The sequence below is a fragment of the Glycine soja genome, chromosome 3 (genome assembly GCF_004193775.1).
Source record: "Glycine soja cultivar W05 chromosome 3, ASM419377v2, whole genome shotgun sequence".
Lineage (NCBI taxonomy): Eukaryota > Viridiplantae > Streptophyta > Magnoliopsida > Fabales > Fabaceae > Glycine > Glycine soja.
Window position 1 is genome coordinate 43,549,028 of NC_041004.1, and position 24,577 is coordinate 43,573,604.

General features: G+C 35.4%; 3 protein-coding genes and 1 pseudogene across 4 annotated transcripts; 3 read left to right on the forward strand and 1 right to left on the reverse strand.

Moving 5' to 3' along the window:
• Positions 1-1,892: 1,892 nt before the first annotated feature.
• On the forward strand, positions 1,893-7,430 carry LOC114407342 (peptide chain release factor APG3, chloroplastic-like). The gene is made up of 15 exons (XM_028370409.1): positions 1,893-2,148; positions 2,236-2,292; positions 2,368-2,448; positions 2,539-2,596; positions 2,695-2,798; positions 3,365-3,416; positions 3,893-3,942; positions 4,157-4,222; positions 4,303-4,467; positions 4,900-4,972; positions 5,081-5,213; positions 5,507-5,564; positions 5,696-5,743; positions 6,152-6,235; positions 7,105-7,430. The coding sequence occupies exons 1-15, from the start codon at positions 1,960-1,962 to the stop codon at positions 7,174-7,176; spliced, it is 1,290 nt and encodes a 429-aa protein (XP_028226210.1). The 5' UTR covers positions 1,893-1,959; the 3' UTR covers positions 7,177-7,430.
• Positions 7,431-8,144: 714 nt separating this feature from the next.
• On the forward strand, positions 8,145-14,027 carry LOC114407343 (spermatogenesis-associated protein 20-like). 2 transcript variants are annotated; one of them, XM_028370411.1, is made up of 15 exons: positions 8,145-8,492; positions 8,555-8,627; positions 8,745-8,766; positions 8,858-8,936; positions 9,046-9,078; positions 9,309-9,457; positions 9,638-9,794; positions 10,051-10,291; positions 10,490-10,731; positions 11,632-11,895; positions 11,996-12,106; positions 12,412-12,636; positions 12,720-12,923; positions 13,077-13,253; positions 13,340-14,027. In XM_028370411.1, the coding sequence occupies exons 1-15, from the start codon at positions 8,247-8,249 to the stop codon at positions 13,544-13,546; spliced, it is 2,430 nt and encodes an 809-aa protein (XP_028226212.1). In that variant the 5' UTR covers positions 8,145-8,246; the 3' UTR covers positions 13,547-14,027. The 2 variants fall into 2 exon arrangements, with proteins under 2 accessions (XP_028226212.1, XP_028226213.1); XM_028370412.1 differs by lacking the exon at positions 13,340-14,027 and having other exon boundaries at positions 12,720-12,927; positions 13,077-13,220.
• Positions 14,028-14,907: 880 nt separating this feature from the next.
• Positions 14,908-17,173, reverse strand: LOC114407344 (60S ribosomal protein L19-1-like). Its single transcript, XM_028370413.1, has 5 exons — positions 17,012-17,173; positions 16,422-16,544; positions 15,539-15,852; positions 15,227-15,291; positions 14,908-15,147 (listed from the first exon to the last, which is right to left on the reverse strand). The coding sequence occupies exons 1-5, from the start codon at positions 17,121-17,123 to the stop codon at positions 15,123-15,125; spliced, it is 639 nt and encodes a 212-aa protein (XP_028226214.1). The 5' UTR covers positions 17,124-17,173; the 3' UTR covers positions 14,908-15,122.
• Positions 17,174-18,013: 840 nt separating this feature from the next.
• Positions 18,014-24,577, forward strand: LOC114405313 (annotated as a pseudogene).

Sequence of the window (24,577 nt, forward strand, 5' to 3'; positions counted from 1 at the left end):
ACATTGAACTTATAGGGGAGAGTGGGGACACGCACTCAAATTCTAAGCATCATTTGGGTTGGGTGAGCCAATCAATACTCAGCTAACCTTGTATTCAACTTGGTTTCAATTATATTCCCAAATTATATAGTGCTTAGAAAAAAAATTAATACAAAAATTGAAACAATTTTTTCTATAAATTAAAATCAAATTTGGGAAAGACTAATATAAGGAATTTTTTTATAAATGAGCTTATGCATTGAATAAGCTTATTTAACATTTTTTTTCTTTTTTTTTATGAGTATTTTATTTTTTGAAGTGTTTATGAAAAAAATATCTAAATATGCCTAAAAAGTAGGACAATGGCATTACACATGGCAAATGTTAACTAAATAGTTGGATTAATAAATTAAAAATGATTTTTTTTATTTAAATATGTTACTACTATTAATATGCAGTTGCTCTGGTTTTCATGCACCTCGGTATGAATTTTAGTATTTTTTATTTATTGGTTCTTTAATGAATGTCTTTAAGTAATTAGTAAAACTTTTAACAGTACCAATTTGTAAGTAAAACTAGAAGTAAGGATGGTTTTTGTAGAGTTGGAAGTGCCAACTTAATTGAGATGTTATTCTCTATTGTGATGTTTTTGCACGGCATCTTGCCATAATAAAAAACAAAAGAGTAAGAATGTTTGGTTAGCCAAAGTAAAACCACACTACTCTTTTTTTAGTTTTGTTAGGTTATTGATCAAACAAGTTTTTAGTCAATTTATGGATATAATCGGATTTTTTTTGTAAAAATCAATACTATATCAAAATTGAAAATTTGAAGATCATGGTTGGGCTTGTTCATTCAAGACAGAGTATTCTTGAGCTGATATGCGTGGGACCAACATGGGCCTCCTCAATGGAAAGTCATGGGCCATACCGGATCAAGAAACTTGGGATGTTGAATCAAATTTCATTGTCGACATCATTATTGTAATATAAGCATGCGTGATGGGGCTAATTAAACATTTAACGAATTTACCTAATCGGATCCTCCATCAATTATTTATTTTAATGATTAACGTGAATGATTGCCAAAAAGTGTTGGATTTCATTTGAATTAAAAGAGAATAAACATAAAATTAAGGCACATTTCTTTAGGCGTAATTTCTAATTTTTCTTACAATCGCCTTTCTTCAATAGTGATAATAATAACCATTTTCAAACTAACTTATAATTGCCCAGCAATTGCCTAACATATAACCAATGTAAGCCCAATACATTTTGGGCTAAATAAAAGGTGTTGCTAGGTGTACCCAGCATTATTACTGGTGCATTCAACATTTTTTGAAAACACCAAAACTATCCTTACATTTTCTTTGCATTTGTGATGGGTGTGCGTGATGGTGGTCCATAAATCATACGAATCAACTTGATCCGTAAGCCTTTTACGGATCAAGTTGATCCATATGTTGATATTAAACGCATACGGATCAACTTGATCCGTAAGACTTTTACGAATCAAGTTGATCCGTAAAACTTCTACGGATCAAGTTGATCCATAAAAAGGCTTACGGATAAGCTGATTCGTATGTTGATATTAAGCGCATACGGATCAACTTGATCCGTAAGGCTTCTACGAATCAAGTTGATCCATAAGACTTCTACGGATCAAGTTGATCCATAAAAAGGCTAACGGATAAGTTGATTCGTATGTTGATATAAAGCGCATACAGATCAACTTGATTTGTAAAGACTTACGAATCAAGTTGATTCGTAAGACTTCTACAAATCAAGTTGATCTGTAAAAGACTTACGGATCAAGGATATTTCAGTCTTTTTCTCTTAAGTACTGAATGCACCAGCAATAATGCTGGGTGCACCTAGCAACACCCCTGAATAAATTGACAACTGCGCCCAACCCAAAAGGACCCAATCGAAGCAGCGCCTCATCTCATCCAAACACCAACAACCACTCTCACCGTACCAAATGTACGTGCCTTCCGCTTCTCTATCCGGTTACTCTGTGGCGATGAACAGCTTAACGGCGAGTTTCACAGCTCGAATATGCGCCACGCGCCGCGACCTACTACTCCCTATACGACACCGTTCCCTTCATCCTTTCACTACCAGACGCGTCGCCACCAAACTCACTCCTCCAAGAATCGTTTGCATGGCGGTAAGTCACCAAAATCATTCAAAACAAAACAAAACACAACTCGTTCAATCCCCTATCGTATTTTTCCTCATTGGCGTTGAATTTCAGGAACCTTATCTGATAACGAAGCTTGAGTCCGCCGAGAAAACGTGGAAAGAGTTATCGGTATTTATTCCACTGCGCGCTACTATGCTTTCCATTTTCTGCAAAGTTTTTTTTTTCTCAAAGATGAAATTTCAGGTCAAGCTTGCTGATCCAGACGTAGTTTCTGATCCAAAGGAGTACCAGAAGTTAGCACAATCAGTTTCAGAGCTTGATGAGGTGCTTTGATTATTTTTTATATTACTCATGTTCATGGAAATTAAACCTTATATATTGACGCAACTGTGTAATGTTAATTGTGTGGTGTAGGTTGTGTCCACGTATAGGAGATTTAAAGACTGTGAGAAGGTTCTAGAAGAAACCAAAGGTTTGTTAGACTCTACTAGCTTAGGTTAGGTACTTGAAGTTGAAGGCTGATTGATATTGAATTATTGATTATTTTTTTTTTGAACTGTTGTTGTTTAGCTTTAGCGAAGGATGATGGCAACGATGAGGATATGGTGGAAATGATATCTTTTGAAATTGACACTTTGTCCAAGCAACTCGCGGAGCTTGAGGAAAAAATTAAGGTTTGTTTCTAACTTTGATATTGCATTGCAAACTGCAACTTCTTTAAAGTCCTATTCTGTCATGCTTTTGACTTGTTTCTAATCTACAAAATCCTAATTAATAGATTTTAAGTGTATGTTTCTAATCTACAAATTAAGGTTTGTTTCTGTTGTATGTTTATTCGTAAGATGTTCTTCTCGTTATATGTTGTCATGGATAATATTTTGTTTTGTTTACTCATTCTAGTTCAATACCAATGTAGTAACAATCATCAATTCAAAATGTTGAATCAGTTGAAATTTCAAAACCATGCAGAGGAATCATGATTCGCTTTCGTCATTCTCTTAATATGTACTTTCTTTTGTTATTGGCTATCATGACTCATGAGTTTTCATTCCTCGATTTTCAAAACCATACTGGGAATCTCCTCTCCTATATATTTCTCATCATTTGTAGCCTCTTTTGTCTTTGGCTATCTTGAGTTTTCAAGCCTCTCCTCTATCTTTTTTTATTTTTTATCTTTTCCCCATTTCCCCATTTCCCTTGGTATTTAGAAACTTCGTAATTTTGTCCTACATAATGATAGGTGTTACTGCTTCCCAGTGATCCTATGGATGCTAGAAACATATTGCTTGAAGGTACATTATCTCTTTCTTTACAGTGTATTGTTGTAGCCCAATGATTTTACTTTATGGCTCAGTTGAATGTTTCACGAATCATGCCTGAGACTTATGCTATAGGACATAAAGCGAATTTCTAAACTTTTTGAATATTGTTTGTCTTTAGTGGGAAATGTACAAAATATGTTATATTAAGGAATTTGTTGAATTGATAAAAGTGTGGCTGCTATCATCATATGCACATAACAGGATTAAATGGTTACAATTTACTAGTGCTACTGTTTTTTTTTTTTTTTTTAATTTTGCTACGGAGGAGTTTTACTTATTTATTTGATTTATACATCACAGAGTGGCATAATTTTGGGCTACTCCCATTATGTACACTTAAGTTGCACTCCAGAATTTCTGGATAGCTGAGTTTAACATTTCAATACATTATTATCTTCATTTATTTTTCTAGCTCTGAAGGTTATTATCATCATTCACTTCTGCAGTACGAGCAGGCACTGGTGGTGACGAGGCCGGAATATGGGCTGGTGATCTTGTAGGTACATGCTTACATATGTCTTTTCCAAGTCTAATCCATGCGGAATGCTTAATGTACACACTCATTTTACAAATGACAGATCTGTTATGGGATCATTTCTTAATTGTTTAACTGTCTTTAAAACTTTTAAATTTTTCTAGTTCAAATGAAAGAACCATTATGTGAAGTTCAATTATAAACATATTCTGATGCTGTTTTGATGTTGAATCAGGTTCGAATGTATGAAAGATATAGTGAAAGGAATTCTTGGAAGTATTCTCTTGTCTCAAGCTCTGCGGTATTCCTCGTGAAAACTCTAAAAGAAATAGTTTCTCATTACTTATGTGTAATCTGTATAATTTTTTTGCCATCTTTTAGGCAGAAAAAGGAGGATACAAAACTTATGTGATGGAAATAAAGGGAAATCGTGTTTACAGTAAATTGAAATATGAATCTGGTGTCCACCGAGTTCAACGGGTTCCCCTAACAGAAACTCAGGGCCGGGTACATACTTCTACTGCAACAGTGGCCATCATGCCAGAGGTGGAGTACATATTTCAGGCTTTTAGCAATAAATTATTCATGATCTTGACATCTAGGTTTGATAGCAATCAAAACATTATTTAAAGTCTTTGGCTCTTTGCATTTGGACTATTGCTAATTTGATATTTTATTCCAAAAGTTATTACTTTTGTATAAAGGTCTATTTGAATAAAAAAGTATCTAGCTTAAGTCTAAAGTGTTTCAAGTATATATAGATATGGTGCTGTCTCAATTTATCATCTAGTATTGTGGAAGGCAGATTAAATTATGTAATTAAAGGTTGGTGCTCTATTGAAATTGTTTTTTTTAAATTCATATGTTCTTTAATCAGTATAATTCTTAGCATACTAATTCAGTAAGTATATGCATGCCTTCCTTCTTTTAAGATTTTAAAACAACATCTAAATCTATTGATCTGGAATCTTTACATAGGCTGATGAAGTTGAAGTCGTAATTGACCCAAAAGATATTGAACTGACAACGGCACGTTCTGGGGGTGCTGGAGGTAAAGATCTATGACCATTATACCATTTTAGTCAAGTAACCAATCTTTCTATTCCTTGGAGCACGAAATAAACTCCTCCATGAATTCTCATGCAAAGATATCTTGCAGGCCAGAATGTTAACAAGGTTGAAACAGCCATTGATCTCTTCCATAAACCAACGGGAATCCGTATCTTTTGTACTGAAGAAAGGACACAACTTAAGAACAGGAATCGCGCTTTTCAGTTGCTCCGAGCAAAACTGTAAGCATCAATATTGCCATGCAGTTTTATGAGTCTGATTTTAGAATTGAGTCATGTTTATATTTGCAAGTTTTTTTTCCTCCTTTTACTCTTAAATGCATGCTCACAAGATAAAATATCCCAATCTTTTCTTGAGTTAAATTATTCATGAGGAACTAAAGGATATTAATGTCAAGAAGCCAAAAACTGACCAAACGCTATGAGTTCATTAATGTAATTTTTCCAAGTGTTCTCTTTAACCTATTTTCTTTAGTATGCTACTACATGTAAAATGATACAAGATCCTTTTACAGATATGAGATTAAGGTAAGGGAGCAACAGGAGTCATTACGAAATCAAAGGAAATTACAGGTATGCTCCTTCTTGTGCAGGTGTTTGAAAGACTAGTAACATTGAATTAAATTTTATATGGTGTACTTGCTAAATGGGTGAGCAAATAGTTATTGAGTTAAAATTCTTTGCCTTGCTATATCCAATTACAGGTCGGTACAGGTGCACGTTCAGAAAAAATTCGAACATACAATTATAAGGTACTCAATGTTGCTGTCTCAAAATATTTTAACATAGTTACACACACACTCATGAGTCTCTCCAATCCCCATCCAAAATTGAATGAGTTTCTATACATTGTAATTTTATTCATGACAATTTTTCCCTTTATAAATTGTAAGGTGAGCAATGCTAATGCTATTCCATTAGAAAAATAGAAGATATGTGAAAGACATGACATAATAAGCAATTAATTATTTTTTAAGATTTTTGATAATCATGTTCATTGAGTGAAGTGAATAAGATTCAGCGAACTAGAGTTATGTAGTTCCTGTCAGAATAGTGGTTCGAGGTAGAACATTGCTATGTGCTATTAAATTTTCATTTTGTCTTGATGAGATTAAGATTGTTTGTGGCAGTTTATGACACTTTCAAATTTTTCTTATCAGGACAACAGGGTTACTGACCACAGATTGAAGATAAACTATGAGCTCACCTCTTTTCTTGATGGTGATATAGAAGATGCTGTTCAGGTATATTATCTAACACTTGGAATGAACTTGTTCTTTTTTTCTTGTGTTTCCCAGTGTTTGGCTGCGTGTAAAATATGCTTATAGAAAGTGGTGTATGTTAATTAATATAGGCGCACCTGTGCACTTTTTGAGGTGGCTTATTTAGGAATTAGAGAAGTGCTAGCAATACACTATTTCTAACACACTCACTATTATTGGTTAAAATTCATTGGCAACTGCAAAATTATGAGTGGAACTCATTAAATAAAAAGTAGAACCCCCAAAATGTTGTAATTTCCGATAAATTTCATCTAATAGTAGAAAGTGTGTTCAAAAGAATGTATAGAGTGTGTTGCTAGCATTTCTTTAGGTATTATTATATACAGCAGGTTTGCATTAAGATGAAAATCGGTCTGGTAAGCAAGGGCTTGCAACGAGAAAGTTTGAAGAGCTTGAGAGAAACCCAAAATCATTGCAACTCCTGGATTGGATTTGATAATGTTGAGTGGGGTCTTTGAGAAGGATATAACAGGATGCTGAATGCTGTTGAATGACATTGATTCTCTGACTGAAATTCACACAATCACATTAACCAAAAAATGACTTGTTTCTTCAATTATACCAAAAGACACTGCAATGGTGAAGAACGGGAACCCCAGTAAAACAAAGGAAGGGACCTCACCCATGGGATTTTAAAAGAAAAAAAGTGAAGACACGATTGACCAACCGCAAAGAATGACAAGCACAAATCTGCTTAAAAGTTACAATGTTTGCCGACATTAAAAGGATATACTACAGACTTTACCATTAATGAGTTAATATGATTAGATGAATGAAATTACTTTATCTATATCAGGGCTCTGCCTTATTTAAAAAGCTTTTTCTTGCAGTCTTGTGTTACAATGGAGCAAAAGGAACTTCTGGAAGAACTTGCTGAATCTGTGGGTGCTCCGGCTGGCTGATATGCAGCAGATTTTGCCCTAGTAATTTGAATTTTTTTTGCTGGAGTAATTTTCACAATGGAAGATCTGCCATATTGTTGTTTTCCTGAATGTGCCCCATCATCCAAAGTTTGAGACATACCGTATCAAGTTGATTGATTGCCAATGTGTAGTAGATAGGGGCACTTTTACATGTAACATTTCATTATATAGTACTCTGTAAAAATCTGTTTCATTATGTAAAGTGATGCAATTGACTTTTGCTTTTTGTGCTCGTTGCATTGTATATGGTGTTGAACCGGGAGTTTGATTCCCAGCTCCCTCATACTGGTTGAAAGTTGGAAGCCAGCCAAGTGAGCCAACACATAACTTCTTACAACAGGTTTAAAGCCTTGAAGAGCAACACAGTTTCATTTCCGACCAAAAAAAAAAATGCTAAGTGCTGCCCAGAGCTTCTTAGCTATTTTAAGTTAAAACACAACAGCCATTCAGACTTGTTGGCTAATCACTACTGTCATAGAGTGTTTGGAAATGATTAGTTTTAATTTGGAATAACATCTCTTTTGTATTCTTAGTAAAAAATGGTAAGACCTTATTTTGGTAAATTAGACACTCCCCAGTTACAAATTTTAGGGCTGCAAGTGTTCGTGAGCATTGTGAATAACCATAGAAAATGATTTTAATAACACAATTAATTAAAATCAAACCCATTGAAAATATAACTTTAATTCTGATTTGTTGTCATTGTAACCTTTCGTCTTTATTGAACCATACAAAAATTAAAATTAAATGTAGCATGTTTTTTAAGTATGAAATTTTTTACTTAAATTTCATAAACAAAAAGAATTGTGTAATGTAATAAGGAATACTATGAAAGGAAATAAAAAAAAAAAAAAATAAGAGAGAGAGAAATCTCCTCTATATCCAATAACTATTCTATTGGATTGGGTTCCAGTTTATTTATAACGGCAAGGCAAGGCAAAGGTTGTGGACGAAAAAGGTGTTCAGTGTCCAAGCGTTGAGAAGGGAAGAGGTACACATGGCAAGTGGCAACTGACCTCATTGTTGATAGTTGATACTTGGCCTCGAAGATGCACTTGCTACTATCCAAGTCCCCACTATTACTGATACATAATTCTTCTATGCTCCTCCACCGCTTCTCTCCTCTTCTCCTTCCTCGTTTTCTCTTTCGCCAACCCCCCTTCCCCTCTTTGAATTTCAAACCTCTCACACTCAAGGTCCTCTCCATGGCATCGTCTCATTCCTCCCACCACATACACACTAATCGACTCGCTTCCGAACAGAGCCCCTATCTTCTCCAACACGCTCACAACCCTGTAAGTTCTCACAATTCTCATCTCATTCCTCAACTTTTCACTAATTCTAATTCCTATTCAAGGTTGATTGGTATCCCTGGGGCGAAGAAGCCTTCGCCGAAGCGCGCCGGCGAGACGCGCCTATCTTCTTGTCAAGTAATTCTCTCCTTTTCCGCCTTTTTCTGTTTTTCTTTCTGCGATTCTCGTTTGCTTTGCGTAATTAACTGCGAAGCTTTGCTTGTGGTTGGTGTTTGATGGCGATTCCGTTCGAAGTTGGTTACAGCACTTGTCACTGGTATGTGCATTATGTTTGACTCACAACTCGTATTGTTTTGGATGAGTTTCAACGTTTTCGGAATCTCAAGTGTTTGTACTTTGTTCGTAAGGTGTCATGTTATGGAGGTCGAGTCTTTCGAGGATGAAGCGGTTGCCAAGTTGCTGAACGATTGGTTCGTTAGCATTAAGGTCATTTAATTTTTTCCTTTTTATCTTGCTTTCAATTTTAGTTTACTCGGCATTGCTTCCAAGGTTGTTATGCCTTGTTCTGTCTCACTTTAATGTGTCAATTCTACAGGTGGATCGAGAGGAGCGACCAGATGTTGATAAGGTATATAATGTGTTAACTGTTTATTTAATTTATATTTTTGGAGGCATGTCAGCTGAGAGTACCTACGAGGATATGATTCCAAAATTATTCTATTTTAAGGAACAAAAAATGGTGTTTATAAGTTATCCAAAGTTCCTTTGGAATTTGAATGGTTAAGAGATGCTTATAGAAAAATTGAGGTTTTCTACCGGTAACAAGGTTTAGTAAAGGATTTTTTTTTCCTTCTTTAGGTGTACATGTCGTATGTGCAGGCTTTGTATGGTGGAGGAGGTTGGCCCCTGAGTGTGTTTCTTTCACCTGACTTGAAACCTTTAATGGGTGGAACTTACTTCCCCCCTGATGATAAGTATGGACGACCAGGATTTAAGACTATACTTAGGTGAGAGTTATTGCACATGTTGACTTGAATCATCAACCTGCTTGGACTCCTCTCTGAGTAAATTTGGTGGATGGCATGTTGGAATTTATTTAGTATAAAACTCCAGGCCAATGGATTTAAATTTTTATTATGGTTTTTGAAGTTCTTATTTGAATACTATTTTGTTCCTGTTTTCTCCAGAAAGGTAAAAGAAGCTTGGGATAGTAAGAGGGATATGCTAATTAAGAGTGGATCATATGCAATTGAACAGCTTTCTGAGGCAATGTCTGCTAGTTCAGATTCTGATAAACTGCCTGATGGGGTTCCAGCTGATGCGTTACGCCTATGCTCGGAGCAGGTGGGGCTTTGAACATCTGCTTTTGTCTACTATTTCAACATTTCTTAGACATGCATTGTGGTGACCAGGGTTGATAGCAACCACTGTTGTAAGATTTTCATATTGTAACATAGATTAAAGAATATTCTTTTTTTTATATATATAATGTGAGAAAATATCTTATATCAGCATGTATTTGTTGGATGTTTTGAATCCTTAAAGTTATGCTGAGTGTTTTGAATCTTGAAAACCATTCAATCTACTCTTTTCTTTGTAGCTCTCTGGGAGCTACGATTCAAAGTTTGGTGGGTTTGGATCTGCACCAAAGTTTCCCAGACCAGTTGAGATAAACTTGATGCTATATCACTCCAAAAAGTTGGAGGATACGGGGAAGTTGGGTGTAGCTAATGGAAGCCAGCAAATGGTTTTCTTTAGCTTGCAATGCATGGCAAAAGGTGGGATTCATGATCATATTGGAGGGGGATTTCACAGATACAGTGTGGATGAGTGCTGGCATGGTAAGTTTAACTTGGGCAGCAGTCATTTCTTTGAGTATATATTTGATATGTACGTGTATCAGCTGTAATTCTCAATATGCAAATACCTGAGCATTTTGATTTGGCCATGTTAATTACAATGTGTTGTTATATCCAAATGCTCTTTGTTTTGAAATGTTGTAAAGACAATTAATTTGTTGGGCTGTTATATCTTTGTAGTTCCACATTTTGAGAAGATGCTTTATGATCAAGGGCAGCTTGCCAATGTTTATCTGGATGCGTTTTCTATCACAAAAGATACCTTTTATTCTTATATATCACGAGATATCCTTGATTATTTAAGGAGAGATATGATTGGTCCAGAAGGTGAAATTTTTTCAGCAGAGGATGCTGACAGTGCAGAGACTGAAGGAGCTGCAAGAAAAAAGGAAGGAGCCTTTTACATATGGACAAGCAAAGAGGTATTTCATCCATGTCCTATTTGAGTTTCCTTAATATATTTCTTATGGATAATAACATTGTAGGTCCATGAAAAATATACAATTCTCCATTATGGTCCCCCCCAAAAATAAATTAGTTCAACTAGGTCATTACAAAATTTATATCTTTCAATTGGGTCCATGTTAGGAACCAGAATTGAATAACCAGAAAACTGATGGTATTAATCACTAAAACCAGCTCCAGGAGCTGTTACAGCCCGAAGGTGAAGTCTGGAGCACAACATCAAGTTGCTGACATGGCACAATAAGCCACTTATGTGGCAGTCAATTGAAATACTTTAAGGATTCAATTGAATCAATTTATTTTTCTCATGGATAATTTATAAACTGTATTTTTCAAGAGCAAAATCTGTTGTTTAGCCTATTTCTTAATTATTATCTGTTAATTTGTTAAGGACAATCTAACTACAGTATTTTCAAAGTTGAGCTGGAAATATTTGCTTAAACTTGTGAGCTATGATACCCCTTTGAATTTTGACTTGTATATTATGTTTTTCAATTGACCGTTTTGTTCTCCTTGATATTTATTGCTCAACTTGGATAATAAAATTTTTTTATTTGTTTGCTTATTATAGATCTCTATATCGTACTTCCAAATACAAATAGAATATTCTAGTTGATAATAAGCAGATAAATCACAGAGATCATTTGTGCTAAATAAAAAATGCGGTTTAAGGTTTTTTCTGAACATCTCTAGTATTTGGCAGTGTATCATGTTGTTCTGATCTCCTTGCATAATTCTGCCATTATATCAATAGCTTCTTGATTCTTGACAATTTCTCATAGAAGTATTGTAATTAATGATTGGCTGGTATATTATTATTTCTGGTGGTGCCTTTCAACCCGGTTTGTTCTGTTTAGGTTGAAGACTTACTTGGAGAGCATGCTGCTCTTTTTGAGGAGCACTATTACATCAAGCAATTGGGTAACTGTGACCTATCTGGAATGAGTGATCCTCACGATGAATTCAAGGGAAAGAATGTCCTGATTGAGAGAAAGGAACCTTCAGAACTGGCATCAAAATATGGCATGTCAGTTGAGACATATCAAGAAATTCTTGGAGAATGCAGGCATAAGTTGTTTGAAGTAAGGTCAAGGCGTCCAAAGCCACATTTGGATGATAAGGTATTTCCCTTGAATAATCTTATTGATTTATTTGGGATCCACCTATGTTGATCTAGACATCAACTTTTATGTGTACTCTCAAGGGTTCCTATGCTCCTAGGTTATTGTATCGTGGAATGGACTGGCAATCTCATCTTTTGCCAGGGCTTCTAAGATTCTCAAGGGTGAAGCTGAAGGGACCAAATTCTACTTTCCTGTCATTGGCACTGAAGTAAGTTTTCTCCCTACTAGTATAGCAATTAGAAGTTAAGATGAATGGCTACCAATATTTAAAAAAGATGGGAGACACTCTTTAATATTTCTGGAAGATGTCTGTAAACTATCATCATAGATTTAAAATTTTATACTGCTGATCACTATTCTTGCTTGAACAATTACTAGTTTCTGAGTTGGAGGACACTGACTGCTTAAGTTATGAAGGAATAGTGGGTAAAGTTGTTGGAGGAACACCTGTAGCCAACTTGACTCTTTCCCGTGTGTTTAACTTTCTCCTTCTTTTGATTGTGCATGCTCCAGCCAAAGGAGTACATGGGAATTGCAGAAAAAGCAGCATCCTTTATTAGGAAGCAACTTTACAATGTAGAAACTCACAGGCTACACCATAGTTTCAGACATTCGCCATCTAAAGCTCCTGCTTTCTTGGATGATTATGCTTTTCTGATTTCTGGATTGCTGGATCTCTATGAGTTTGGTGGTGGAATTAGCTGGCTTCTATGGGCCATTGAATTGCAGGAAACCCAGGTAAAATTGATGTTTGGACTCCATAGAAATTTTATTTCATGTATACCAGGCATTAAGTTGCTAATGATATGAGTTGGATGCAGGATGCTTTGTTTCTTGATAAGACAGGAGGAGGATATTTCAATAATACAGGAGAAGATGCTTCCGTTCTCCTCCGTGTAAAGGAAGACCATGATGGGGCAGAACCCTCAGGAAACTCAGTTTCTGCTATAAATCTTATAAGATTGGCTTCCATGGTTGCTGGAAGTAAGGCTGAGCATTATAAGCGAAATGCAGAACATCTATTGGTCTGTAAGCCTCTTTCCCCTTTCCTCCTAAAAGCTGTTCTTGTTTATGTACTAACGCCTAACAATGGTGGGATGGGGTTATTAGAGGGAATCTGTTACTTGACTACTGGGCCATTTGCAATTGACTAGAATTCCCTTCAAATGGTAATGCAGGCAGTTTTTGAGAAAAGGTTGAAAGATATGGCTATGGCAGTGCCTCTAATGTGTTGTGCAGCAGATATGTTGCGTGTACTTTCTCGGAAGCAAGTGGTCGTGGTTGGTGAAAGGACGTCTGAGGACTTTGAAAGCATGCTTGCTGCAGCTCATGCAGTATATGATCCCAACAGAACAGTAATCGCACTTACTCTTTATATACTTGATATCTTCAATTTCCTTCTGATTGTCATCAATAACATGTTGGCTGGTGTTGATCGTAGGTTATTCATATAGATCCCAACAACAAAGACGAGATGGAATTTTGGGAAGTAAATAACAGTAATGTTGCTCTCATGGCAAAAAATAACTTTGCAGTCAACAAGGTTGTAGCTCTTGTATGCCAAAACTTCACTTGTAGCCCCTCTGTGACTGACCATTCGTCACTTAAAGCTTTGCTCTCCAAAAAACCTTCCTCTTCGTTCACGTAAGCTATTGGTTCTGATGAGTAGGAAAATAGTTAACGTCGGCGAAAGCTCCCTCTTAGAGATCCCCCTTTCAATCTACAGAACTAGTTGGTTCTGACTTCTCTGTCAAAATAAAGATAGGTAACATTCTCTGTTGACTTGAGGAATTGATGCATGTCCTTTTCGTATGCCTGTGCTCAACAAGCCATGATTTTTCTTCAAATGTGATACAGAATGATGGAATCATGGAAGTATGTATAATTGTATATGCAATGTAAGCTATCGTTGAAATAATTATCTTTTCCAGTTGGAGTCTGTTCTCATGTTTATACTTCATTTTTTTCTCGATGAACTTGCACAAGAAAGTCTCGATGGCATGGCTAAGAAATCCTTCATGTCTGTTCGTGCAATATGTTGTAGAAAGCTCAAAAGGTTTGCCAATCTGAGACATTCTTCTGTTTTCGAGACATTTTATTAGTATATTATAAAGTATATGTTGCACACACTGAATGATTTCAGGCGATCGTAACACCATATAATCTGTATCTAAGTAGCATACTTTCAGGCGATTTCGTAAGACGTTACGCGGGATTTTCATATAAAACACCCTCTTGATATGGTGATTTGAACTGTAATAATTTCTAATAAAATATTAGGCTAAATTATGTTTTAAGTCCTTAAAATTTAAGGGCTTATCTTTTGCGGTGAAATATTTTTACTAGATCAAATTTTCCCTATTATAACACAATAATTGTATAAATCAAGACAATATTTCAGTTATTCAAATTTATATTAATATCTTTACGACTAAAAGTTCGAGTTAACAATTCAGCTCATACAACGCAACGTCAAATTCAACCGACTAGTAAAAATGTTAAAAAGCTGATTGTATGTTTCGTAACGTTACCCAGCGATACTCGTACATTCATGAAATATTGCAACGAGGATGTCAAATTCTCCCGGATCCCTACCCCAACCCTAACCATAACAATGAACATAATGAGTGAAAATATATGGTGAGAATAGATTTTAAAAAGGAAGAAATTCCCATTCCCTGTCATTCGACTGATGAATAAAAAATAAAATCGACAGCAATTTCGAGGACCTACAATTTATTTCTATTAAAAAAGGAAGAACATTTTGTTAGGACAAGGAAGTTCTGTTATCCACCTATTTATTTACCTTCCCATTGATAAGCTAAAAATATATTAAAATCATTTAGCATAACATTTTTCCCCACATTTTCTTCCCAACTAAAAAAAAATGATCAGGTTTTTGCACCCATTTTTCCCATCTATTTTGCATCCAAAGAATACAAGGAGATAATGGTATAGATCTAGTTATATGTAAGTGGTTAGGGTGAGAATAAAAGGATAACGCAAGCATTTCCGCAACTAGATGAATCTTAATACCAAAAATCAGTAAACACCAACAAACAAAATATATAATTTAAAATATGCAAGATATGAAGTTCTTATACATCCAAAACTTACAAAGTCTAAACCAACAAAAAGAGATTCGTCACAACTACTTTAGCAGACTAAAGATTTTGCCAGAGCTATTAAAGACTCCACGTCCTTTGAATTCCAGGATATGCTACTCACTTCTTGAATTTCTTTGGCGCTCTGCATAAAAAATATACAATTAGGCCACAATAAATTAACGACCAAAAGCTGTAAATATGGCATTAACAGTAATACTCACTGGGTAGACTGGGGTGCTGTGGCAGCTGGGGCACTGGGTGCAGTAGATGTCTTGTCAATAGGACCCTAAATATTTTAGGAAGAAAATATGAATGTCAAAATTTTCATTACCAATTTCAGTGGAACATACTCTTCCAGTGTGTTTGGATTAGATTCATGGTGAAAAATAATCAATTATATTTTCAAGGAGCAACAAATAGTTGTTTTTACTTTTTCATGATACCACCAAGATTTTGAGGAATAGAATTTATTCTTAGGTATCATCCAAACACACTTCGAACAAGCATATATTTTCAAAGACACTGGAACTCACTTGGGCTAAGCGCTCCTCCCTCCGAGCAAGTTTCCTTTCCCTGCTAGCCTTGTTCTTTGCACGCTTAGCCTCAAACTGATCAGACAAAGTCTTCTCTCTTGCCTTCTCAGCCTTGGACTTGTGAATGCTCTCCATCAAGACTCTCTTGTTCTTGAAAACATTACCTTTCACCTTCATGTACATATCATGGTACATGTGCTTGTCAATTTTCTTTGATTCCCTGTACTTACGAAGCAACCGCCTGAGCACACGCATCCTTCTCATCCAAAGTATCTTGGTGGGAAGCCTCGCCTCCCTTGTACCCTTTCTCTTACCTAATAGTATTCAGATATAAATTATAAATAGAAAATAAAGCTCTCCCTTCCACCTCCCCGAAGGACAATAGAGCAGTTCATTCTAATGGCCATCCAACAATATTCAAATTTCAAGCAACAAGTATCTATGACTGTCTCCTAAACTATTCAGCATTAACATTACATTATTCTGTAAACTGATAATCAGCTCAGTAGAATCTAAGCCCTGTTTGGAAAAACTTTTCCAAAAACACATATATCTCCATAAACACTTATAAGAGAAAAAAATTGCTCCAATAAGCTAAAATCAACTTACCACTACAGCTTTAGGAGAAATTAAACGAGAGAGATCCTATAAAGGTTAAAATGCTCAAGTTGATTTGAGTTTGTCTCATTTTACTTTCTTATTTTCTTCTCTTATAAGTTCTTATAGAAGGTCTATCCAGACAAAACCTTAGCCAATTTGAAATGACTAAGCGTGCAACATGACCATGACAATAGGCTCCAAACATTCATTAACTTCGAACTGTCCACAATTACATCCCGGATCATTTATTGATATTAATCAAGTTAAAGTTGGGAATAAATACCATAACCAGAGTGCCGGCCCTTCTTCTTTGCCTCCTTCATCCTACGAGCACGCGAGCGTGAGTGAATCTTGGTTGGCTTCCTGATGATAAACCCATCCTTAACCAACTTCCTGATGTTTTGCCCTGCAAACAGAAACCACCATGCTAATTAAAAAGTCCCTTTTATTGCAAAAATATTTGAGGATCAGAGTACACATTACATAAAAATTAAGGACATCTTATAAATATAAACAATAATAATAACATTAGCAACTGTTCACAAAAAAAAAAAAAAACTTAACACTGCAGATAAGTTTCACTAGTCCGCTTAAGATAAAATAAATATCGATCAAAAATAAGATTAAATTAAGGAAAACCTCATACAAACAATCTAGAAAGCATTTTCTTTCAATGAAAAGGATAGCCGATAGTGCAAGCTCAAGTTATAAATATAATATTGAGAGCAACAATGAGCTTCGGATCCAATACAAGTTATCGATCCTCACCACATCAATAACAAATAAACAAATGAAATACTTATACTGATAAAAAGGTGAGAAAGAGCGATTATACTGATAAAAAAAAAAAAAAGAGTGATGGTGAGAGGTTACGAGAATTGGCCATGGAGATTTCGTTGACTTCATTGGGGTCAAGCCACACCTTTCCTCTGCCACACTTGAGCACGCTTGCGGCCAGCCGCTTCTGCAGTTTCAGCGACACCATTTTTTCCCCTTATTTCTCAACGATACTGCACTGGGAGGAAGAAAAACCCTAATTTCGCTCATCTTATGGATATATAAAGCCCAAATTATCAAAATTGGGCTGGGCCTTATCCAGACCTAAGCCATTTGGTGTTTGCCCACCGTGGGCAGCCTTGTGTAGAGAAATGTTAATTTGCACCAGATTTATAATACACATAATTTTAATATTTGATTTTATAATTTTTAATAAATTTTGAATAATAAAAAAATTATCAAAAGAAGTGGTAAAAAATATTTTACTTATATTTCTAGTGGCTGAGTCAGCCTTTGAATTATGTTTTTTGAAAGTCTTGTGTGTTGTTGATTTGTTTTGGACCTTCTGGCTTCTATGTTAGGGTGTCTATTTGTTATCACTTGGAGCCTGTTGAGGCTTACTAAACCAGAGTTAGCACTTCTGGATTTCACCAAGGAAAAAATACTTTATCTTTCTTTTTTGGAACATAATTCTCAGTTATGGAACATAAAAGATAAATAGAAAAGTAGAGTTAATTTTTTCAAGTTCTAATACGAATTTATCTTACTAAACATTGTCAACCTTAAGTTAATAATCAATATAGACTTAAATAACTTTTAATCTCTATGAAATATAGTGTACTTTATTACTTTTTTTAAAAAATGTTTAATTCCTATTGTCAAATAACAATTACTTGGACCAGTGTTGATTATAATTTCAGGCTTAAATTTTGATTACCTTCAACAATTAAGAAAATAATTATTAATTATGTGTAACTTTTAAACCAACTCACTGCATAAACCATCATTTACTTGCTTCAAAAATAAAACCACCGTTCAGTGGTGTATAAAATATCGCTATGTTCTTAAAAAAAAAAAACACAGAGCTTTTGATTGAAAATGGTAGAAAGGAGGAGAAAGCCTCTGATACTGTGTTCCACTGTCCCAATCAACAACTTCTTCCCCCTTCAATCTCAATCTCCTTCCACTTTCCGTTTACCCGTCGGGATTCTCCGATCCCCCCAATTAACTTTCTCCCACTTAAAATATTACTAATTTTAATCTTTGTTAGGTTCTGATCAAGAATGTTGATACCAACACACAGAAAATTGCAGTGGCTATTGCTCTTGATCCACCAGGCACCCCCACTAACATAGACTCACCCTCTTCTTCAATTCTCGAATAATGCTTGTTTTTCCTTCTTGTGATTTCCCTTCTAATGGTTCTGTGTTAGATGATCAAGTAGCTTATATATCTCCTCTTTTAGCATTTAACCTTAACTTGCACGTGACGTGCTTAAAATCTATTTTTCACCACGGGCAAGATGCTTTAGTTTCTTATTTCAAAAGAGGTGATGAGGATGCTGCTAAAGGAACGGTGGATTCTGTTATCAACGTTGAATTGGAACCACTTGCTCAGCCTCCAAAATTTGCCACTCTTCTGAGGGTTTCTTTTGTTAAGATGCCAGAATGTGGCATCCTTGAATCCATTAGAGCAAGTTCGCCTGTTGAGTCTCAAGAGCGGCAGGACATGATCGACTTGGCGTTGTAAAAGTACTCTGAAGTCGATAGGTATTTGTCGAAGGGAGATGTTTTCGGGATCAACATAAGCTGGAACTGCAATTCCCCCATTTGCATTCCTTGCAATCAAAGATCATTGAATAAAAATGACAACCTTGTCTGTTTCAAGGTATTATGAACTCTCTCTTGCTTTTGCTAAACCTTGAGAAACATGTCAGGTTGGTTGCTAGAGTGTAACTTATGTCTTCAGGTTGTTGGTATGGAACCATCAGATGAACCGTTTTCGGTGTCAATAACACCTTAACTGCTCTTGTGCTGGTAGGGAGTTAGTTCTCCGTCCGCACTTCCTCCGGATTTGTTGATTGGTGGACCAGCAGAAGAACCCGTGCCCTTGCAAGGGGACACTGTGAACATCTTGGCTTTGATACTTACACCAACTTTTTGTCCATTGGTGCTTTCTTCCAAGTTTAGAGTTTCAGTTCTATTGTATGGCTTGGCAGGTGTGTTCTATATTGTCCTGCTTTGTTTTGTAAAGGAATCAGTAATTTCACCCATGATTCATAGAATTATTTTGTGATTTGGATCCCCATTTGATATCCTCATTTGTTGTTCATTTAAAATTTAAAATATCAACTAAACGGTGGTTTTGGAGTGCATTGATGGTGTATGTTGTATTTCCTGATCAACGTAATAATGCAGGTTGCGGGGAAAGTACTGTTGTTAGATATGTTGCTCGTTGACTGGGCCTGTATGTGGTGGAATATAACTGTCATGATCTAATGGTGACTGATAGACAATCTGTTGCTTTAGCACAAGCTTTCAAGACGGCTCGAAGGTTTGTATTTAAGATATTTGGAATGATAAGAACAATTATTGTGCCAGAAACTTTGCTCCTGCCATTTTTTTGTTTTGATGTTGATAAAGTGCATACTTTGCTATAGGGACAGGAAGACATAGTTTCATTAATTTATTCACCTGTTTTTTTTTTCATAGTGGTTTTTCTCTCCACCTAACATTTGTTAGATTTCAGGCTTTACTTGGGCCACTTACCTGATTGTCTGATCATTTGTCAGGCTCTGAGAAGTTTAATGTTTTGGATAAGATTTCTCTCTAAGCTTCTAGTCTGCACTGACAGTATGATATTGTTACAGATACTCGCCAGCAATACTTCTTCTTTGTCATTTTGGTGTTTTTCATGATTCACAATCGCCTGAGGTTTTACCACATGACCAAAGAGGAAATACATCTGAAGTTGCATCAGTTATTAGGAAATTCACTGAGCCAGTCAATGAACATTAAATGGTGAAGCTGTATGATCTAACTTAATTCAATTTACTATTGCTGTTGCTATTTGAGCAACAACCTTTTTCTGTTAATCTTTTTTTCCTGCACATGGCAGATATTGTATCTTGTATTGCTAATCAGATAAAGTAAAGCAAGTTAACATCAAAAGAAATGGAGAAATAATCTTTTTTTCAGCTCTCTAACATAGCTTGAGAAAAAAAAGGCAATTATTTTCTAAGAAATAAACAATACTATAGATAATTATTAAGCAATAATGACAGTTTCTGTAATAGAAATGAAAATGTGATGACAAGGAATTAGCTTCTGGGAAATCTAGTATGTTGAGGCAACCAACTCTGATAGAGATACTAGCTTCTAATTGACTGTTTCATTATAGGGAAAAAGTACTATCAAGTGACATGCAACATACTTTGATAAGAATTAAGAATAAAATACATCCTGCAGAAAGATGCCTTCAGTATGCAATTTGCACTCAAACACTACCACTTTAAGACCTGGATACATCTTTTATCATTCAGCTAAATCCAAGTCAAGACCAGAAAAAACCTAAAAAACCTAAAAAACCTAATTTGCCTTTTATTTTTAACTAGATTATAGAATTGCAAAGATTTTTACTTTTACAGCATGTTGGTGAAGGTGGAGAAGAAGAATGCTGAAAAGACAAGTGGGCATCAGGTCCTGTTGGTTGCTGCTGCTGACAGTTCAGAAGGTCTGCCTCCAACTATCAGACGCTGTTTTAGCCATGAAATAAGCATGGGGCCTTTGACTGAAGAGCAAAGGGCTGAAATGCTATTCCAGTCACTGCAAAGTGTTTCCGGACTCCTCTCTAATGTGTGTAATGGAGCTTCATCTTGTGTTTATGTCTACTTTTGATTTTTTTTTTCTCTTTTGGACAAAATTTAGATCAAGTTCCTTATATACATGCCATCAAGTTCACAAATCAAACAATGGCATATGGGTGTTTCTTTCAACATTAAACGACATATATTAAGAATATAAATTGCCATTTCATTGTTTGATTTGAGAATTTGATGGAAAAGGTGTAAGGAACGTGATTTAAGTTTTGTCCTTTCTTTGGTTAATTAATTGACTAGTAAAAAATCCCTGTGATGACATTTCTCTCTCTTAATTTCAAAACACTGAATAAAAACTGACTTAAAATCTAAGTTGTAAAAGAAAAACAATCTTGATAAAGAAATTCCTTTAAAGTTGAGAGTGGGAGTAAGATGGTGCCATGTGATTAATTTGGAATTCTAATTTTCTTCTCTCTTCTCAGCTAAAGATATAACACTTGACTTTTAAGGGGAAAAAAAATATTCTTCAAATTTTTAAGAATGGCACTTGGCTACAATTTGTGCTCCTGAATTCCTCATCATTAGCATTGAGTGTTAACTCTGACTGATTACATTGTTGCTTCGTGCAGACTGATTCAGAAGCTTTAGTAAAAGAAATAGTTGGACAGACATCTGGTTACATGCCCAGGGATATATGTGCTTTGATTGCAGATGCTGGTGCCAACTTATTTCCCAGAAACAATGCTAAAGTAGACAAAGATGTGCCTGATGATGTAGGTAGTTCCTTAAGTTCCAAGGTGGCAGAGGACAACAATCAACGGAAAGTTTCACCTCTGATTACTGGGAAAGAAGACTTGTTGAATGCTCTGGAACGATCAAAGAAAAGAAATGCATCAGTGTTGTGTACTCCAAAGGTAAATTGAGTGATCAGGCTTTTATGATGGTTTTCTTGTCTGCATTTAAGCAGAACAATTTACTGTTGTTTTGATGCCAAAAAATGTATATATAGCACGGAAGACATGTTCTGGGAAAAAAATATGTTCCTCAATGCACAGAAATTTTGAAGTATGGATTTTTCTTTTGCAGGTTCCGAATTTGAAATGGGAAGATGTTGGTGGGCTTGAAGATATCAAAAAGTCAATCCTGGATACTGTTCAGGTGGGCTTCTTGTACAACTCCACCCTTTCATTGGTCAGTTTGGATAAATTTCTCAAAAAGAACTTGCGGAAGGAGAAAGGTAAAATGAATTAAACTTCATCAATAAGTTAAAATCAACTTATCCGCCTCAACTTTTGAAAAGCTCTATCATCTAACTTATTCAAAAGTGAAAGTGCATGAGTTAATTTTAGCTTGTGAGAAAAGCTGTATTCATTTTACCTCCATATTTTTTTTTCTCCTATAAGTGTTTTTTGTTAGTTTATCCTATATCAGAGGCAATACATGTCACAGCAACTTGAAAAAATATTTGGTGGAAAAAGAAACTTCTGGTTATGTTTGCATGGTGAGCATTTTAGAAGATACATTAGGATGTCATATGCCATAAACTGACTCGGATTAGTTACATTTTAATTTTAGGTTAGGTATAAGAATAAAAATTTGAAAAGAAAGTTCTTTTGGAGAGTCATAATAAAATTTGAATGCAGTTCTCTCTTATGTTCAACATGGAAGCTATCAAGATTGAATAGGACCTTTCTACTAGAGCAGGAAGATATGACCCTTCCAACCATAAAAAAATATGAAGTTTTCCTCCTGCAGTATTGCTACATATGTTGGCTCTTTCTATTGAATGGCAAATAATGTGTGCTTCTATTTCAAGTCACTTTTTTCTTTTCTGAGAAAATTCCCCTGGCTTTTTTCGTCTCTATTTTAATACTTATCTTATTAAATCGTATGTTACCTGGGACATACTGTTTATTGTCTGTAATTTCTGAAAATCTGATTCATTCTGTATCTGTAGTTACCTCTCCTGCATAAAGATCTATTTTCATCTGGATTACGTAAGTGATCTGGTGTTCTTTTGTACCTGTAAATGACAATGCTCTACCTCATTTCTGTTACTTTTATCTTAAAAAGATTTAAAACACCATTTTCTCACTCTTTTATTTAATACAGACATTATTAGCAAAAAAGCTGTTGCTACATAGTGTTCCTTAAATTTTCTTAGCGTGAAAGGTCCTGAACTGATCAACATGTACATTGGAGAGTCTGAAAAGAATGTTCGAGACATTTTCCAGAAGGTATAATAATATTTCAGTTTCTTTTATCTAAATAATTTCTCAAGTTAAATTAAATGTATTTGTGTCTCTTTGCTGTGAACTCAACAGTTTTTAGAACAGATTTTGATCCAAATGAAATTCAAAATAATTCACAGGCCAGATCAGCATGTCCATGTGTCATCTTCTTTGATGAGTTTGATTCTCTTGCACCAGCTCGGGGTGCTTCTGGAGATTCTGGGAGCGTTATGGACAGAGTGGTTTCTCAGGTGATTTCCTATTCTGAGCAAGACCATGATGTTTGCAGTTTTTTCTCTGGGTTTCCTAATGTAACATATCCCCCTTGTTATTAGATGCTTGCAGAGATTGATGGCTTAAGTGATTCAACACAGGTTTTTTATCTGCTTGAAATAATTATCTTTTAGCAAAATATATTATCCTATTTTACTTCTAACAAGTGGTGTCTCTGTTGTTGGCTTAATATTACCTGTTTATTATTGGTGCAAGTAATAGACCAGATTTGATAGACCCGGCGTCGATTTGATAAACTGCTATATGTTGGAGTTAACTCTGATGCATCTTACAGGGAGCAGTAAGCAGTCTGCTTTTCCAGCTCTCTTTGTTGTGACAATCTATTGTTGATAACAATAACATGCTATTGCGCTCCTCTAATCTCCATATTTCCCAGGGTCCTGAAAGCTCTTACCCGAAAGTTTAAATTGCATGAAGATGCCTCACTTTACTCCATAGCAAAAAAATGTCCACCAAACTTTACTGGTGCAGACATGTATGCTTTGTGTGCAGATGCTTGGTTCTATGCTGCAAAGCGCAAAGTAGTTGGACCAAGATCATAGGACCTATGATTACTTTGCATGCATTTTGTTTGATAAACTGTTATGATATCTGAAACGATAGTGGAGTATCAATTTATAGAGGAAATTGCATCCTGTATTTACTGTCACTAGCAATTCCAGCATTCAGATTTCGGAAACCTTAATGTTGTACAAAACCGTACATAAAATATCATGTGATTTAGAGGGTACTTAATCTCACTACTTCCTTCTAGGTTTTGAGTGAAAATTCGGAGTCTTCCAGCCAAGACAATGAAGCAGATTCTGTTGTTGTTGAATACAATGATTTTGTCCGGGTAACTTATCTATCAATTGTTTTCCCAGCTGTTTCTTGTATCTATTTATGTGACGGGCATTTTCTGGATTTTTCAGGTCTTAGAAGAACTGTCGCCTTCCCTCTCGATGTCCGAGCTCAAGAAGTACGAGCAAATGAGAGATCAGTTTGAAGGCACCTCTAAATGAGTCTTGTTACTATGTGTGTTTCTGCTGCTGTTTTGAGGAATACAAAGCAAATATACAACAAAAATTCAAATTTCCTTTTTTGGGGGTAGCATTGGTGTATTACCTGTATATTAGCCCACATCTAGCTAAGTCACCATCTCACCGTAGCCGAGTATCGTAACTAACCTCTAACTTTTTTTAGGAAAAAAATAATGATGATACATCATATTTATTCTAATGTAAATTATAATTTAATTAAGATATGTTGATAATGTAAAAGCTTTTTGTATTGATACCTTATCGCATATTGACATGTATGGTAATATGACTTTTGTAATAA